At 41.6% G+C, this 18,380-nt stretch overlaps 1 protein-coding gene across 1 annotated transcript; it reads right to left on the bottom strand.

Moving 5' to 3' along the window:
* Positions 1–471: 471 nt before the first annotated feature.
* Positions 472–12,541, bottom strand: ADAMTS1 (ADAM metallopeptidase with thrombospondin type 1 motif 1). The gene is made up of 9 exons (XM_020789629.3): positions 11,776–12,541; positions 8,246–8,592; positions 7,332–7,464; positions 6,293–6,460; positions 4,980–5,266; positions 4,396–4,582; positions 4,114–4,286; positions 3,167–3,342; positions 472–2,817 (listed from the first exon to the last, which is right to left on the bottom strand). The coding sequence occupies exons 1-9, from the start codon at positions 12,404–12,406 to the stop codon at positions 2,076–2,078; spliced, it is 2,844 nt and encodes a 947-aa protein (XP_020645288.3). The 5' UTR covers positions 12,407–12,541; the 3' UTR covers positions 472–2,075.
* Between the last annotated feature and the right edge of the window lie 5,839 nt (positions 12,542–18,380).

The raw sequence follows: 18,380 nt of genomic DNA, 5'->3' as shown, positions 1-18,380 counted from the left end.
GGCAGCTGTGGTGGTGGACAAGGGGACAATGGGAAGTGGGTGGGGGGCTCGAGGGTCTGCTTTTTTAAAGACTGCCATGGGCTGTCTACAAAAAAAACAACAACTGATGGATTCGTGGTTCGTCAGTCAACCCTGGAGATATTTGTGGTTTGTTAACATTGACAAACCAAGATGAACTGCCATTTTGGCGGTTTGTCCCCATTTGTAATCATTACTCCTGAGAATGAAAGCTGGATCATGATAGGGATTATGAATCTCCAATTCCCTATTACAACCCAGGTTAGGTTCATGCTAATAGAGAATGAAAGCCGAAGTGTCTCTGCTGATTCCCACAGTGATGTTTCTGAATGTTGGCATTGTGGAAAGATCTAAAATAAACTATGATGTAAGTTAGATCCTTGGTAAACCCCATAGTAGCCATTGTTTCTTCTGCATGAATGCTCACTTCAACGAAATAAAACCCTCACACCATTTCCAAAAGTCATAGTGTTTATTATCTCTAATATCATATTATATTGCATAAATACTCTATCCTTGTTATACATCTTTTTTTCCAAAAAAGTGATAACTTAGGAAATCATATTAGACAAGAAATATAAAAATAAATAGGTTTATAATATGAATTAATAACCAACTATAGCCCTTCACAGAAGGGAAATAATTCAAATACTTATAAAGTATGTAGCCTCTATAGTAATATAGTTTACTATATACATAGGGAGAGCCATAGTATTGGCACATTGCTGTGGATGGACCTGCTATCCCTCAGCTTAATCTTCCCTGCTTTACAAGTGATACTAGCAGTGTAAAATGGTTAGGTGGTATATATTAAGAGATTTTTTTTTACCCATAATTGAATTATGTCTGTTTGTAATAGATCACATGTAAGCACAATACTGATGTCCAGCACATGGTACAGCTGTTATCTTAACAAAATGGTGACTGTTACTATAACTCAAATGGCAGCATGTTCCATTTTCATGAAGAAAACACATTTCACAAGCAAACAAACAAAAAACTATGCATGTATTCCAAAACTGATCTGGGTTTCACTAGCGTACTTTGGAGCAGAAGAGGTATGAACCACAAACACACACAAAGGAGCACAGGCTGAGCCAGTAAGAATTCTGGAATTGTTACTGTTCTAACTCTGCAGGCTGAGTGTTAACATCTGCACGAAAATGATATCTCACTAAATCAACTAATCAATTAATTAATTAATTAATTAATTAATGATAATGCAAATCATTACGAGTTCCACATTATATCCATCAGGAGATTAAACAAACAGCCACAACTATACTCGTTTGCTTTGAGATAGAAAATATTACTGTATACTAAAAACATATTCTCTAAAACAATAGCAGCCATGAGCAATAAAGTTGAAACTTCTTTTCAAATACTGTGGTTTTGGTGGTCTTTGTGAGGTAGGCAAGATCTGACCAATAATTAAGCTTAGAGAAAAACTGTCTTTCTTTCTCCAACTTTGATCAAGAAAGAGATTTTTATCAGTACCACAATACAAACTCCAGAAGTTGAAGGGGGGAAAACAAACAAAACATAAAACCCAACCCTCACTAAGACATAAAAATGTTTGTTTAACTTGCCTTGGCCACTGCCTATGTTTTGTTTAACTTGTAACAGACTAAAAAGAGGAAATTGTAATGCCTTAAGGCTTGATCCACTGGAGATGAAATAGCTAGTGACTGGTTTGTCATTTTGCAAGTAAAAAGGCTATTTTGTGTGTTTTTCAAAACCGTTCAATGCTGTCTAACATTATTTGCACTATCCCCCTCAGTGAATCCAGTTAATGTTTTCCATACTAATTACAACTGTTACCCTTTACTCCAACATTCCCTCTAATTTTCAACCTCACTGGGCAGGACTCCACCCCCCCTTCACAACTGGAACCAAAGGGACTGAAAACTATTGCTGTGGGTGCGCGGAGGAGGAGCCCTGCATGGAGGGGGCAAAGTCAGGCGTGAACCTCAGAGGGACCCTTGCTTCACCCTTATTTTCAGTGCTTTGGTCTGGAAAAAAAAACAATATGGTTAGCTTTCCCACCCCACTGTGGTTTAGCTGCAATCTGTAACATGGCAAAAGTCTATTAAATGTTTAGGTTTCTTTGAAAGGTCACAGCTTTCATGTGACAACGTGGCACCCTCAAAGGAAAGGCATTTTAACAATCTCTTCTTGAAACCTTTCCCACATGTCTTAGAACATGGAGACCAGTCTCCCAGCTGCCACCTTGGGCATGGCGTGTCTGCACATGGGCGGATATCGCTTGGCTTGAGTTCTTTTGCACATTCTGTGGCAGGCTGTCCATTAAGGTCTCTACATTCTACAGACCTCCTCTGCCAACCAGTACCACATGATTTAGAACATTCTCCCCATTCTTCAATAATCCATTCAGATAAAATGGTCTCCTTGATTGCATTGAAAGATTCCGTCTTCTTACTGGAGGGCTTCTCAGATCCTGACTGCGCAGTTTTCTTCACAAAATAGGTATATTTGATTTTAGGTCGAAACGTGTCACCCACTGTAAGGACCTGTATTGTCAAAGGCTCCTTCAGTGGAGTGAAGCTACGAATTCTTTCCAGAGAGGCAGATGAGCCACTGTACCTCAAAACACTGCCTTTATAGGTAATGTCTTGCTCCAGTGTTGACAACGTATAGTCACCATTAAGAATATAAGTGCCATCAGCAGCTTTAATAGCAAGGAAGCTACCATCCTGTCTCGCACCCCTGTGATTTCGTTGTTTAACCTCTATGTTCGTTGCCCCAGCAGGGATCATAATGACATCATGATATCCAGGTCTACAAGGAGAGAAAAAAGGACAATAGGTGAATCATCAAGGCTTCCTTCTTTACTCAAGAATTATAGCAACTATAAGAACGTTGACAGCCTGGCTCTTTGAAGTTACAGAACTGGAGGTTCCAGTATATCAGCTTTCTTCAATCTGTAGGGCTCCAGATGTTTTGGACTACAACCTCCCATCTTCCCTCACCATACAGTCAAAACTGTAGGCTCCTACATACAAATGTAAACTCAAGTAGCTGATTCTAGAAGTATTTCCTAAATAGAGGGAGAATGATTGTTCTACGATTCTAGCAAAAAGATGCTAGTCACCAAAGCAAAACAAACCACAACTGTTTGAAAACACACCTAGAACTAGACAGCGTCCCAGACACTTTTTTACAGGTTGATCCATTGCCTCCACAGACACCACATTTGTCAAACTTCTTACTGGATCCTATGATGCGATCACATCCAGCTTTTACACACTGCCCCTGGACGCAGACTGAAGTGGACTCTGGGCTACATAAGGTTCCATCTACCACCTTTAAGGAAAAGAAGGAAGTCATGTTTAGAAAAGAAGAAAAATATATGTTTCTTTTTGGTACAATCACTGAACATTTACAAGCACTGAGCGTGAGGCAGTCAGTTAAGCAATGTTAAACTATGCTTAACAGCAGAAATATAAGCAAAGCCATTGTCCCACTGAAATAAAATGAACAAGATATGTGTTCAATTGCTGCGTCCATTGACCAATGTGGCTAACCTGTGTCTGGCATATAAGCAAATAAAAATAAACATTATTGCAGAAGTACTGCTTTTTATGAACACAGTGACCAGAATGGTTCCAGATCTACCTATAACTGGAGAACAGGACCAGTGTGGGCTTGTAGGTCACATGTGGCTTCAAGAGAGTTTACATGTACCCCCCAAAGTCCTCCCATTTCTTGCTTATAAATGTGGAGGAACTGCTCCCTTTTTTTATTTAAGCAAAGAATATACTTTCAAACCATAGACGACCAGAAATGGCTGGGAGTGCACCCATTTCTGGCGGGTCTCTAAAGAGGACTGTGAGATCAGACTACCATCAGCTTGCAGACTCTTGCTTGTTTGCCATGCAGATACAAAAAGAGTATAAACATCTTTTTGCACTCATAAAGATTAGACTGTGGGGGACGTTATGGGAAGACAGTTACTCAAAGTGTTGGCTTTCATATTATGCAGTCTCTTTCACCAACCTCAGCATAAAATTTAACAGCAGATAATATAAATAGCAGATTTCCACATGTGCAGCCCACATCCACATTCAGATCTACCTTAGGATGAAGAACGAAGAAATAGCCAGTGCCTTTTGCAAGGCAGACAAGTTTGCATCTGTCTTTTGGAGAGACTCCAGCATACTTGGGTGTCCATTCCACTGCAGGCCCAGTTCCAAAAGACTTGGAAATATCATTGTGAGTTTCACACTGTTCCTCCCTGAAGGTTTTGTCTGCACACAGAAAGTAAGCTTATTAGGCTTTAGAGACCCATCTTTCAGCTTGTTCTCTTAAAATGAAAGTTTCCTTCCATAAGAAATAAACTGAACTGTAAAAACCTACCACCGTTGTCTGGACAGTCTTCAATATTACAGGACCTGTACTGTACGCGCTTGCCTTCACAATATTTTCCTCCATTCTTGGGAACTGGATTGTCACACTCTCTCAGGGAGTACTGTACTCCTCCTCCACATGTCCTTGAACACTCTCCCCAGGCTCCCCATAAGCCCCAGCCCCCATGGACAGGTGTCTACACAGGGAAATACAGAAACAAATATCCATGTTAAAGCATTCCGAAAAAGCATTCGAAACATTGTCAGGCCACAATCATACTTATATAGTTTCATCTATATACGTCATGACTGATAACAAAATGTGGAAAAGTTTTCAAGCTCTGCCTTACAAGCAGATCCTTATACTTGTAGTCAAAACTTTACATATGAAAACAAATCATAGGCACCCTTAAAGAGCATCTCTTTGAAAGTAATAGAATTTTGTTCCACATGAATATACATAGGATCACAATTTAGATTAACGTTTTTTCCCCAGAAACCCTCAAATTGAGCAGTCCAAAACGTGCCTCTTTGCTACTATATATTACTTTTGCTACAATACAAGGATACATTCAGTTATGAGGAGGTACTTACATCGTAATGCTTCTTGTCTGTCTTGTTCACACACTTGCCATTCATACACCACTTTCCATCTCCACAAGTGGTGCCATCAGCCCAAGGGAAATGTTTGGTTTGGCACACAAGCAATCCACCCGACGTACCAGTACACCACAAAGTGGTACATGTGCTGGACACATCAGGACAATGCTTGGAATCATCTCCAAATGTGAACTGGCATTGCCTATTGGCATCGTACAATGTTCCAGGCAGATCAGAAGGGAGTTGTATAGGCTTGTGAGGCTTGTCCAACAAACACTCTCCTGGAAAAAAAAGAGTGAAGATAAATGTTATCATAAAATTAGCATGGGTTTCCTTCAAAGAATACAGTAAGATGCAGATCTGGCAACGGGAAATCTCTCATCCAGTGTCCATGGAGCTCTGAACTGTGCAATTCTGAGCAAGTGCTTATCTTTTATATTTAATTACTGCAACAGTGGCCAAACTCTAAAAGCTATTCTCAAAATATGTGCAAGTGATCTGAAAATATTTAACCAAAAAATATGATATCCACTTCATTCACTATGATATTGACTGTTGGCATCTCTCCAGGGCTTCAAGCAAAAGTATTTTGCAGCTGTGTAAGAAGCTGAACCTTTTGTCTACAAAACCTGTGCTCTGCCATTAAGCTACAGCCCAGCTATGTATCTGGGCAGATCAGAAAGCACATAAAAATGTCAGGATGTAGTATCTATTTTTTAAGCTGGTACATTAATCTGCATTTGATACCCCTTCAGGTAGTTAAAGAAAGCTGCTGTCTGAATTTAAGAGACCTTAAGGTCTTTCACGCAGTATTTTCAATGATCAGATTTTTTCAGGAACTTTCCAGGCAGGTCATGAAGACGTCAGCCCTGCCCCTTTAGCATTCAGAGATATCAGAATATGAGAATTCCACCTGGTTATCATTACTATTTATAATCTAAACAGAACATTTGGTGAAAATACCTTCAGAATCTTCCAGCAAGAATGTGCTAGAATGTGCATGAGTGTTTCCTATTACCCATACAGGCAGACAAGTATACATGCCAACTGTGCAAGTGCTTCTATGGAACTCTCACCCCCCCTTTTTTTGGGGGGGGGGTTGGAACTGGTGCCAATTCTGATTTCTCTGCCTTTGGGGCTGGGTCACTGAAACGTCCAGAAGAAATCCAAATGGCAGCTCCATAGCAACCTTGTATTAGAATCCGGCATGATGTGTATATTTAATATGTACATTTTGGACTCATATGATGCTTCCATGTAAGTATATCTTTCATTTCTAAGATTACTGAGGTGAAAACACAACTTACCATGACTGTTATCCAAAAATGTAGTAATCATGTAGGCACTGCACGGAGACCAAGGTTGGCTTCGATCCAAGTTAGAGAGCATAGATGCCATCATGTGAGAGTCTCTGTTTATGCCATTAAGGCCCACACATTGCTTTGCATCATCATGGGGCATATTAAACACATGACCTATTTTAAAAACAGAAGAGAGAAGAGAGATCATAAGGTGTGCTCTTTGCATTAAGGATTCTTTGAAATTATATGCTTTTATCTAGTTAACTATTCACTGCTCCCAAACATTTTTCACAAATGTATCTTGATACTTCATTGCTGCAGCAATACAGTCATATTTCAGGATTTTACTTCTGCATACACAAAGTGCTATTCAAACAGAAAAATGCAAATTTTATCTTAGAACTGTAGGCACTCCATGGTAGCAGCTGTCATTCAACACATAAGCAAATCTTAAGCATTAGATTCTTTCTTTCTTCATTTGGGTATCTGAGCTATCCCCCCCTCTGAAAAACACACTGTACAATTCCTATACATAGAAATTTGTCCCCATGCAGAATAAAATTAATATTTAAAACAGGACATACTTTTAAGAAAATATACATAGGACAGAGCATAAAGAAGTTGGTATTTCTTCTGCATTACAAATCCCATAACCCCCAGAATGCTGGCTTGGAGTTTTCTGGTGGCCTTTGACAAAGTAACTTTTCCAAGCCTTAGCACAGGATTGCAGAATGAGACTGTAATCCTAAGAAAACTTATTGGGGATTCATTACTATGGATATCATTGAAGGCTGAGTTTTTATGTTAATCTCAGAACTGAGCACTTGGAATGACCAGCCACCATTTGTCCTGAAATGTGCATTTGTTTGATTCCAGTTTCCAAAGATCATTACACGGCAGGCAAGTCCAGACACCTCAGTAAGACCTAGACCACTGTAACTGGGAGGTTGACACAGATTTGGTGACTTAAATATAGAGCAATATGTATAATTCAGGTTTTTAAAACAAATAAGCCTGCCACAGCTTTCCCTTGAATCTCAATTACCTAATTCATGAGCGGCTGTAAAAGCAGCTTGCAAGCCATCATCTTCTATGACCGAGCAACTGCGGTTTGGATCACAAGCAGTTCCCACATCAGCCATCCCAAGAGTATCACATGTCTTGGCACCACAGAGATCCTATATAAGGAAAAGAAGAGTAGTTTCATTATTAATTAGGTCAGGAGCACAACTTTGGCAGGAACAGCCTTGCTTTGGCAGTATGCCCTTCCTTATGGAAAAAAAACACACTAAAACTCAGTTATTTCAACAGGTATACAGATAATTATCTTTTGGAAGATACACAAGGTATTTTATAAAGCATAATATTGTTCTGCTGTAATAATGATTGCAACCTTGGTGTAAAGTACAAACTGCACTTCAGAAGGACTCAGTTCCAATTGACACTTTAAAACCAACGGTTAATTATCCCATCTAGGACAGTTTTCTTTACCTATTGTTCACACTTGTGAGGCATCAAGGATCTACCTGAAAGTCTTTATGAATGGATTCAAAATGGATTTAGCTGCTTCACACCCATGAGTCAATTTTTTTTAAAAAAAATTATAATGAAAACAGATGCTCAGAAATCAAACTCTTGGCAGTATGCATGCCTAATTACTCCAGGAGTTTTCTCATGGGGGCAACTACAAAAAGCATAACAAGTAGCATGGTGTTTCAATACACTTTTTCAATGGTTACCCCTCTGAAAACTTTTGTAACTTTTAAAAAAACCTGGTAGCTTTAAATTTGCAACCGGAGATCACCCAACTCCAAAATTCTAAGGAGGAGGGCCTGTCCCTACTTCCACTCCCCCAGCCTGAACCAAATAAATTGTCCTTATGTTCATGGGTTGCAAAAATTCAGGATACATTGGCTAGAATCGACCAGAAAACAAAACTTATTCATTTGCTTCCTTTACCTGCCTGGTGAACAGAATTGCAGTGTCATAGTGCTCAGCATGCCGGTCACTAGGAGGATTGTGTTGCTTTTGCCAGTTGCAGAAATTCCTCAAGGTGAGGGCGGCGTTTGAAGACACATCAGGTCCTTTCTGCTCATCATAGATGACCATGATTTTCACTACTACCAAGCTAATGGAGTTCTGGATACTGGGATGCTTGTACAACTTAGCAGCCACAGAAAGGAGGGTAAGGAGGTAATGCTTGAGTCCACTGCCATGGAACTCTGCCATAGACTGGTCTGCTACAAGTAAGGTTTCCACATAGCGAGGGCTTGACACAAACCTTTTCCTCCGTGCACTTCTATTGCCTGTATTCAAATAAATAAAGAAAAACAAAAGAAAAAGGTAAAAATGAACTATGAATAACTGCTTGAAAACTTATTTACTGCTCAACTTCTGTAAATCAGCATTTCCAACATTTCAGTAAGAAGCAAAAAGGCACCTTCTAGAATTATTACTATATCAACAGTGGTGCTCCCTCCTCCAAATTATTTTTGGAACTTCTTCAGTCCAAAAAGCTTTAACCAACTGTTCACTAAGGCCACAGTCCTTAAGTTGCATATTCTAGAATGCTTCTAAAATGAACTGCAGCACCATTTCCTTTGCTCTTGCCATGTGATTTGATTTCTGTATGAAAAGTTGTACTTAAAAACAATTAATTAACAACAAAAACACACCAACCCTGGTATATGTTTGGAACTAGGAGTTAACTTTCTATGAAGAACTAAATTTAGGATTAAAATGGCAAGATCCAAAGGACATGTGCTTGAAAGTAGTCCTTCTCACCCAACCACTACAATCCTCAAGCAAAACAAACAAACAAACAAAACCATATGAATTATGTCATGCTGGCACTGGATAGCAAAAGCACTTGACCAAGATTGTGCTGGGTTCCACGTGGAAAGCAGAGTGCAGGAATAAAAGTCTGTGCCAACCTGTTGATTGCTTCTGTGACCCACTTTCTTGTGACCTCATGACATAACTTTCTATGCTTGAAATAATGTGCCCTTGTGTTACTTTGAGTGCCTTTCCTCTGCTCTCTCTTTGGTTGCATGGGTTATGTTAAATGACGTTCATTCACAAGTCCTCCACTACACCTGTGTCAAAGCTGCTGGCTTCAGATACTCTTTCAATGAATGAGTATACTGTACAGCAATTGCCACATTTAGGATACTTTTGTGCCAATAAAAGCCTGTTTTTTTTCCTCCTATGAGCATATATCTAAGGGTGCAGTGAACATATTCGCTGTTAATTCCCTCCTCTCTCTCTCTCTCTCTCTCTCTGTGTGTGTGTGTGTGTGTGTGTGTGTGTGTGTGTAAAAATCAGTGGAAATTTCCCAGTCATAATGACTATGCAATTACTGGACACACAAACAGTACTGTGTTTTTCATATTGGTACAAATGCTACTCCTCTCTTTCTTAGCCACAGAACTAAAAGCAACTTGGGGGAGATCTAGACTAAGAAAGGTAGGAAAGTTTGGCCCATAACTATCTAAGAGCTGATTCTTAGACTTCAGAAAATGGATGACCATTCTGTGACGCTTGTATTGAGTCATCCATTAACATCAAGTGAGGCAGATAAAAATTAAACCTGAACTACCTCCTCTTGGGGGTTACAAAAGGGTGCTGCATTTTATGAACATGAGTAAACCCTACTTATTTGCAGCTTCTTGTTGCAGTTAACCCCACCACAATAGGACTTACTTACAGATTAAAGATCATTCCAAAGGCATCTGATTTAGATCTATTCATTTGTGAGTTATAAGCCAATTTTAAATAGTCTTGAAAGTCAGTCCCAATCACTTCAGCATCCGTTCTAATATACATAAGACTGCAGCTTGACAGTTCGACTCAAGTCCCTACCTTACTTCAAATGAAAACAGATTTTATAAAATTCGTAACACATGTAGTGCAGTGCTGCTTACTCAAGAAATTGAATTAAGTCTACTATCTAGTGTGTTTAGGATTACAACCTAAATCTCACTGAAATACACATCTGTTTTTAGCCTGCATAACACCACAACATCCTCAGTTCTTGGGTACAGGATATGTAACTCAGTATAGTATACTTCGAAGCAAACATACACATAATCAGACCACTTGCTCCAGGATGCAATTCTTATTACATTCCACATATGTAGTCTCCCTCCCACCCACAATAGCTAAACATCACAGTATTCTCATTCCTCAGAAAATATGCCCAAAACAGTTTAGTAGACCATATCTTAACTTTCTTTAAGACTTCAGTGTCTGCCTTTTTCATTCATACTGCGGCACACCTAGCCTATTTAACTCATGAAGATAAAAAGGACAGATAGAAAGGTAAGATAGTAACTACTTTTGCAGCAGTCCCTCAACTCCATTACTTTCTAGAGCAGTGGTTCCCAAACTTGGGTCTCCAGATGTTCTTGGACCACAACTCCCAGAAATCCTGAGCAGCCCAGCTGGTGGTGAAAGCTTCCGGGAATTTTAGTCCAAGAACAACTGTGGACCCAAGGTTGAGAACCACTGTTCTTGAGTAAGTGAACACAACTGATGAAATCTAAAATGTCACACTGAAACAATGGACTATAAACAAAAACCAATTATATCAGAGCAGGCATTTCCTTGCAGGCTGGTTAAGTGTACACTGGGCAAGGCAAACTCATTTTATGTTTATCCGGAAGTCAATCTGACTGCATTCCATTGGATTTCCTCCCATCTCACAGGACTGCAACCTACAGTTGCTCAGGAATAGCACTGACTGGAATCAAGGAGTGTGTGTGTTTCCTTCCTAAACAAAGATTCTTCTGGCACTTGCTTATCTATCGATTATTTTATTTTAAATAAAAATTTATTACTTTATTTATAAATAAAGTAATTTATTTTTTTCTTTCTTTTTATTTTTCCCTATCTTGTAGAATTTGTCGTTTAATGTAATAATTTTTGTGTTATATTTATTTGTTTTTATGCATGTATTTGGAAGCCGCCTAGAGTGGTCGCATGACCAGATAGACGGGATATAAAATAAATAAATAGATAGATAGATAAATAAATAAATAACCATCTTGGCCTGTCTCAGCTAAAGAGTGCCAAGGGCGACCTCTTTGAGCGTTGCTCTCGACTGCACAAGAGTTGCTTTTCAGGATTTTACCCCACCTGGCTTTGCCCTGAAAGCAGAAGGCAAAAGGGTGGCGGAATACTGCAACTGGCCCAGCCCCGCGCCACTACAAGGCAAGTTTGCATTGCCGATGCATTTCTTATCCGTCTCCGCGCCCACCCCCGGACAGCGGTTGTTTCGGAGGGACAACCCATCCCAGCAAGTGGAAGGAAGCCTTCGGACCAACGCCGGCCGGGTTGGAGCAAGAGGGTGCGAGCCGGCACGCATGCGTGCCACGCAGCATCCCGCTCACGTTCCAGGAGCCGAACTCGCGCGGAGGCTGCCTTCCTCCCGAGCCAAGGGGAGGATCAAGGGCGCGCGCGCGCGCTCTGCGTGAGAGAGGGACCAATACCTGCGCGCTGCACGTGCTCTGATTGCTGCTGCTGTCGCCGCTGCCACTCGCCTTCGGCGGAGGAAGGGTCGCCCTCGTCTGTCACCCCACACTTAGCTCCGCCGCCCTGGCTGTGAAGAGTGCTCCGCAAGCGCCGCCTCAAGACGTGAAGTTGGGGTTGCTCTTCTCCCCGGGGGCGGGAAAGGTTGGCCGGTTGGATGAGGTACTCTGCCCCGCTCAGGTAGAAAGCCCCGCGGAGCCCTCCGCAGAGGCTAAGGGCGACGGCGGAGCCCGCCTCCCCGTTGACGGTGCCGGAGTAGAAGCAGCTGGCCAGGTCCGCGCCGACGGGGTGTTCGGAGGCGTCCTCCTCCTCCTCTCCGCTCCGGGGTCGGCTGCCCACATACTGCAGCGTCAGTTCCGGCGCCAAAAAGCTGCTGTCGGGCTGCAGCTCCAAGCGGAGGCGCTGGCCAAAGGCGTCCAGGCTGTAGAGCCGCGCGCCCGCCTCGCCCTGCTGCCGCTGCCCTTGCCCGGCGCCGGGATCCAGCCGCACGGGCAGGACCAGCGCCTCTTCCTGCAGCAGCCCCGGCGCCGGGCTTCCCCAGGCGGCCAGGCAGAGTCCCAGCGCCAGGCTCAGCGCCACCGCCCCTTGCATGCTGTAGCGAGCGCGCCAGGTCACGAGGAAAAAACAGGAGAAAGACCGGGGCCAGAGAGGGAGCTGAACTTTTCGGAAGCGCAGACGAAGGGGGTGCCGGCGGGGGCGAGCGGCAGCGGCGCCTCGGCAGGGCTCGTTGCTTTTCCCCCCTCGAGACGAGGCGGCGCGAAGCTGGTGCTCAAGCCCAGGCGGGAAGGAACTCGGAGAGGCTCGGCTGATTCTCTGCACGCAGGGAGCGACCTTGCCCCAAGTCCTGCTAGTGCGAGTGGACTAGAGCGAGCGAGCGAGCGAGTGACAAACTCCCTGCTATTGCGAGCACCTCGGCGGCTTCGCCGTGAATGTGAGAGCCGGGGCAGCCCGCGCCTTCCTTTATTGGGAAGCGCGGGTGAGCCCCCACCAGCCTTTGAGCTCACGATGTGCGTAACTTGCGGTGAAAACGTCCACCTCCTTGCTGGATGTCTGCCTTCCAGCCCTGGCCTGGCGCCACGCCTTCCGTGAGGAGGGGAGGGGAGCCTGAGCTGGGGTGTGTATGTTGGGGGGGGGGAGAGAGAGACCTTCTCCCCTCCACACACAGAGCCCCCCGCCCGCTCGCTCGCTCGCCTGCCTTCCCCTCTGCCTTTTGCCAGCGGCTCAGGTTTTCCACGTAGGAGGCGCCTGATGCGGTTGCTCCGTGTTCCAGGGGAAGGGAGAGGAGAGAGGGACACGATGCAGAGAGGGAACTTTTGACTTGAATCCTTTCCACCCAAGCTGATCTCCTCTGTCCCTGCCAGATCCTTTTCTTCCCTCTACCCACGCGCTTCCAAGCCCTTTTGGGGAGCCAAGGTTTTTAGGGCAAAAGAGAGAGCGTGCAGTTCTTTCTTCCTTCCTTTCACGCCAGGCAGATTTGTATTAGCCTGTGTGAGTGTGATTCTAGCAGCTGGAAGAGCAAGATCCAAATACAAGTAGTTTTTTTTTTTACTCCTTCCTTGCTGCAAACCCTTGGACAGATTCTAGAACAGTGGAACAGTATAAATGGAACCCGGGTGTATAGATTTAGAACAGGTGAATTTCTGGACTCTACATATCTTGCATTCTTAGCTTTCCTCAGGTGGATACGGGTTGCTGGCAGTTTTTTATGTTTTTGTGTTTTTAATTCACCTCTACAATTCTCACTTTTTAAAAACAAAACTTTCCACAGAAGGAAACAGTACGATCAGGAAGCACAAAGTGTCTCATGGACTTCTATTTTCTTCTTTGAAGTGTGCTCTGCTGTATTTGGCTTCTCCTTTGGCCCTGAGAAACTTAATTCTTTTCCACTTCTCTTGCCCTTAGTTCAGGGACTAAGAGAACAAACAGGACTAAAAGATGGGATGTCCTGAAAAGTACTCAAGACTTGCAGCACACCTGTAGCTCCTTGTTCTTTCGCAGTTGTCATGATGCATATAGTCTGCTGTATGCTTTTACTTTTTAAAAAGGTTATGTGATTTCAAAAACCATCTTAGACAGATACTTTTGGGTGGGTGCAGTCAGTATACATACCTTAAAATCCCAACTAAACTCCAGCAGTACAACTAATCCAGCATGTTTTGAGAGGTCCACCAGTTGGATTGCACGTTTTCTGGCTTCACTTCACACCAGTGAAGGTGGGGCTCTTCTAGAGACCCAGGGTAAAGAACAAATATGCATGTCTGGAGCAAGTAATGCTTTGGAATCCAAAGTTCTCTCTTGCGTCAGCTGCTGCGCCTTGAGATTAAATTTTGAGAATTTCTTTCAGTGGGCCTTTGCGCAATGGCCAGTTTCAACATGATGATCTAGTCCTAATGATTTGCTTCCTAGATCCAAAGCTGTTACGTTGCTGTTGCATAGACATGTGGGCAGACATAATGCATACTCAGGTTATGCGTAGTATATGCAGAATGTTGCTATCGGCAGAGTTCCAAGGTTTCTTTGTGATGTTTATTCTATAGCATTCTACCAGATAAGATACAATACATGGCCAGTTTTATTTTGCTAATTCTTGTTTCTTGCTACCTTTCTGGGACTGAATATAAGATACATTTAGCACAGTCCAGAGTGCCAGTAACTCTCCATCAGCTGAAACAAGCATTGTTACTGAAGGCTAGGAGGCATTAGAACAGGTGTGGGCAAAGTGCAGCCTTCCAGTTCCTCTTAGGGAGGAGATTTCTATGACATGTCATTTCCCCCCCTGCAACCTATGTTTGAGTGTATGGATGAGTTTAAACATGTTTATTTATGAGTAATCTGGTGACAAAGGCCAGATTACTCATTAACATGTTTGCACTTGCTTACAGGTTCAAATGCAGGTTTCAAAGAAAACGTGAAATGCCATAGAAACCTTCCCATTTATGCTGGCTGCTGATTGGAGTTGCAGTCCTGCTGCTGCATTTTCTTCCCCTTCCAAGAATGATTTCCTTTGCTGATTTATCTGTCTCTGGACAGAAATGGAAATTCTTAATACAAAATTAACCAGCAGATATGAAATCTGAAGGCAGGTGGGAGCAAAAGTGAATTATTTCAAAATGGTCATTCCATTTTCATGTCACTGAAGCAACTAATAAAGCTGAGCATATCTTGATACCCATAGTCTCTCTACGTTACTTGTTCAATCTACTCCAGTGAATCCCAAGTTACAGTCCAAGAAGAGCAAGGTTGGGAGCCACTTTCGCATGTTTCTGTGGAATTAAGTTTTCAGTATTAATCCACAGTGATTATAGATTGAAGCTTTATGCTGCTGTCCAAAGTGCCCTGCCAAGCAAGATGTTATTTGAAGGGTAGCAGTCTGCCTTCAGGAAGTATTATTTTACAGAATGAAATGTACTGAAACATATATGAGCAAAGGCATTTATTTCTACCTTTTAAAGTATTAAACTGCTGCTTTGATGATAAAACATAGGCCATCTCTTAATTGTAAGGGTAATGCAAAGGAAAAAAAACAATACTTGACCCCCACTAGAAATACAGGATCTTTCCTCTAGCCCAACTTAATTCAGATAGCAGTTCCAAAGTTTACTTAAATGTTGATGGTGTTTTGGTGCTGTGTTGTATGACTTCAGTCTTTTCGATGGTTTCAGAGATACAAGTCCACCTTAAAAATATTTTGACATGAAATACCTAACAGTTTCACCACCAGGTGGCAGTCTGCTATTAAAAATAATTACTGTACTTTCCTAACTGTCTTTGCTGCCTTGTTTACTGAGTATTACGGTTCTGTTGAGAGCATTAAGATTTTGTTATACTTGGTGTTTTATTAGAACATTTTGTTTATATATTTTTGTCCGTGTAGTATGTGAGGAAACATTCTTATGAAGTGTGTGGGTAGGAAGAAGCAGAGTCTCTTTTTCTGCTTGTTACAATTGTGTTCTGAGGCAGAAACTTAAATTGCTCCTACTTGAGAGCAAACCCCATTGAAATAATTGGCTACTTCTGAGTAGGCACGTGCAGGATTGTGCTCTAAATTGGAAAGAGGTGCACAGTCAGAACATGATACTGTTTTGCCATACTATTACAGAACTTTCCTTTCTGTCAAGCCAAGCAATCTGGTAAACATTGGGTTAGCGCACAACATCAGATTGACTTGCCCTGTCTTACAGAGTATGTGGTTTTTGAAGAAAGATCTTGTAGGTTGTATATATGCAATTGGAATTTATTTCCAGTCCTGTTAAGGAACCTTCCCTCCCCCTCACCCATACATATATTTTGTTGGATATACACTGAGTAACATTTCAGTCCCATTAAAAATAGTGGAACTTAAGTCTCATTACATTCGCTCCAAACGTGATAATCCATTGAAATCATTGGGACAATTAGGGCTAATTCCCATTGATTCTAGTCCACTCTAAGAATGACTAACTCTATATCCAACCTTTACTAGATACGAAACTCTGCTAACTTGCAAAACAGTCCTGTAAGTGTCCATCCTAGGTTAGTGTGGCTAAGATTGTAGGCTTAATTTGGAGCTGTAATACTATGTTTCAGACTGGTTCAAAATTGTAATAGAGTACACTCCTGACCCTTTCCCTCTTTCTCAAAACCTGTCTTCTTAAATAAACTTGTGGAAGTATTGTTTCATCAGAAGTTACAATTATGTTGATCATATTATAATATGAATTGGAAGGGCAGCTGGTCATACGAAAAGTGTTGTTTTATGTGTTAGCTCTGTATCCCCATCATTCTGGGTTTGTCCAAAATAAGCAAACTGTATGATCTTCTTAAATTTTTTAAGGAAAATTTGCAGTGCTGGGCATTATATTCTCTACGTAGTACTAATATATGGTTGTTCTGGAGGTGAGTGTCAAAACCTAGTCCTGAAACAAGAAAAAGGCTTAGAGATGATGCTAATTACACTGATACTGGCTGTGACATTCTCACTTTGCCAACAATGTATCCACTTGCTGTCTATGGATGTGATACCAATATTTATTTATTTATTTATTTATTTATTTATTTATTTATTTACTTACTTACTTACTTACTTACTTACTTACTTACTTACTTACTTACTTACTTACTTACTTACTTACTTACTTACTTATATGCTGCCCTAAAGTGCTAAGCACATTCTGGGTGGTTAACAACGCAAACATACAAATGATAGAAAACAACCTAGCGAAATACATAGGCACATATCATCAAACAAAAAAAAAATCGGTCCACGAAACTGAATGAACCAAACCCATCTTCAGATAAGCATGTGTTTATATATGTTATTAAACATTCTGTGTCAGAGCAGTTTTTGAAAAAGAATTACAGTATTGAAAGGAAAGTGAAATAAGAATGCAATGAACAATATATACCAGCAGATGGCTCACTTAGACAACTGCTTGGTGAAGAAATGTTTTAAAATACTTGGGTAGACCTGCTAGTTAGACCAGAAACAGATAATACATTCAGCGTGTCATTTGAAGGGGGGTCCCTTAAAATGCTAAATTGTTTACGCTAACGCTATTCTTTCCAGCTCTTCAAGTGGCAAATGAACCTTGCTTTTATTTTGTGGTTTGTCACTGGGAACCAAGTAAAGGTTTTATTTACAAGTAAAATTGTTTAGTTAGGAAGGTGTGTGAAAGTGTATCTTTGGAAAGGAAACATTTTATTGGCTTCCAGCTACAAATGTATTTTTGGTGTGTGTTTCTTCTCCCATATATTTTTCATTTTGGGACAGCTATGTGTTTGCCAGTATGGCTGTACATTGACTGGATAGAATTAATCAAACACGTAAATAATAATTATAATTTGGAGACACTCTTTATCTGCTTATTATTACTGTGAATATCTTTGGTATGAATGATATAGGCGTAATGCTTCAGAAATGAGGGAGAAATTAAAAATTCAATTGTAAATGTTGCATTAGGTGAACAAACAGGAACAGTTTAATGATCCAAGAGAGGAAGAAAAAATCCTGTGCTAGACTATTTCCCTTCCCTGAAAGTTCAGATACTGTACAGTTAAAACTGGTACACCAGTTACACCTGTTCCTTGAGATGCCTGATTTGACTGCAGTGACACATGCCTTGTTACATTCTACTTAGGTTACTATAACATGCTCTACATGGGATTCCTTTGAAGACAGTTGGGAAACTTCAGCTGGTTCAAAATGCAGACTGCTGACTGGGCCCAGTTATGGGTAGCATATAACAGTCCTTCTACAACAATTGCACTAGCTACCAGCCCATTTCTGAGCTCTGTTCAAAGTGCTGGTTATCATTTATAAAGCCCTTTATGGTTTGTGTCTAGGCCAGCCATTCTAAACCTGTTTTTGGTTACAGCCATAAGCACAATATGAAAGAAGTATAGGCCAAATCAGGATAGAAGATGTCACACAATTAACCTTATAAGGTCATGTGTGAAGAACTGTTTCCAGTCTATGGCACCTTTCATATGTGCCAGGGCTCCCTGGGGGGCCATATGCTCCCCCCTTGAGAATGGCGGGTCTCTGGACTATCTTAAGGACCGTATCTCCCCATATGTCTTCCAGGAC

This window comes from Pogona vitticeps, chromosome 3, assembly GCF_051106095.1.
Source record: "Pogona vitticeps strain Pit_001003342236 chromosome 3, PviZW2.1, whole genome shotgun sequence".
NCBI lineage: Eukaryota > Metazoa > Chordata > Lepidosauria > Squamata > Agamidae > Pogona > Pogona vitticeps.
This window is presented reverse-complemented; position numbering and strand designations above follow the sequence as displayed.

Bases quoted from the DNA above. Each gene is read 5' to 3' on its own strand.
- ADAMTS1 (XM_020789629.3), bottom strand. From the start codon at position 12,406: ATGCAAGGGGCGGTGGCGCTGAGCCTGGCGCTGGGACTCTGCCTGGCC. The intron at 7,465-8,245 runs GTAAAGGAAGCA...TTCCTTATATAG, and splicing joins CAATTCTGTTCACCAGGCAG to GATCTCTGTGGTGCCAAGAC. The intron at 4,583-4,979 runs GTAAGTACCTCC...TTCCCTGTGTAG, and splicing joins CAGACAAGAAGCATTACGAT to ACACCTGTCCATGGGGGCTG.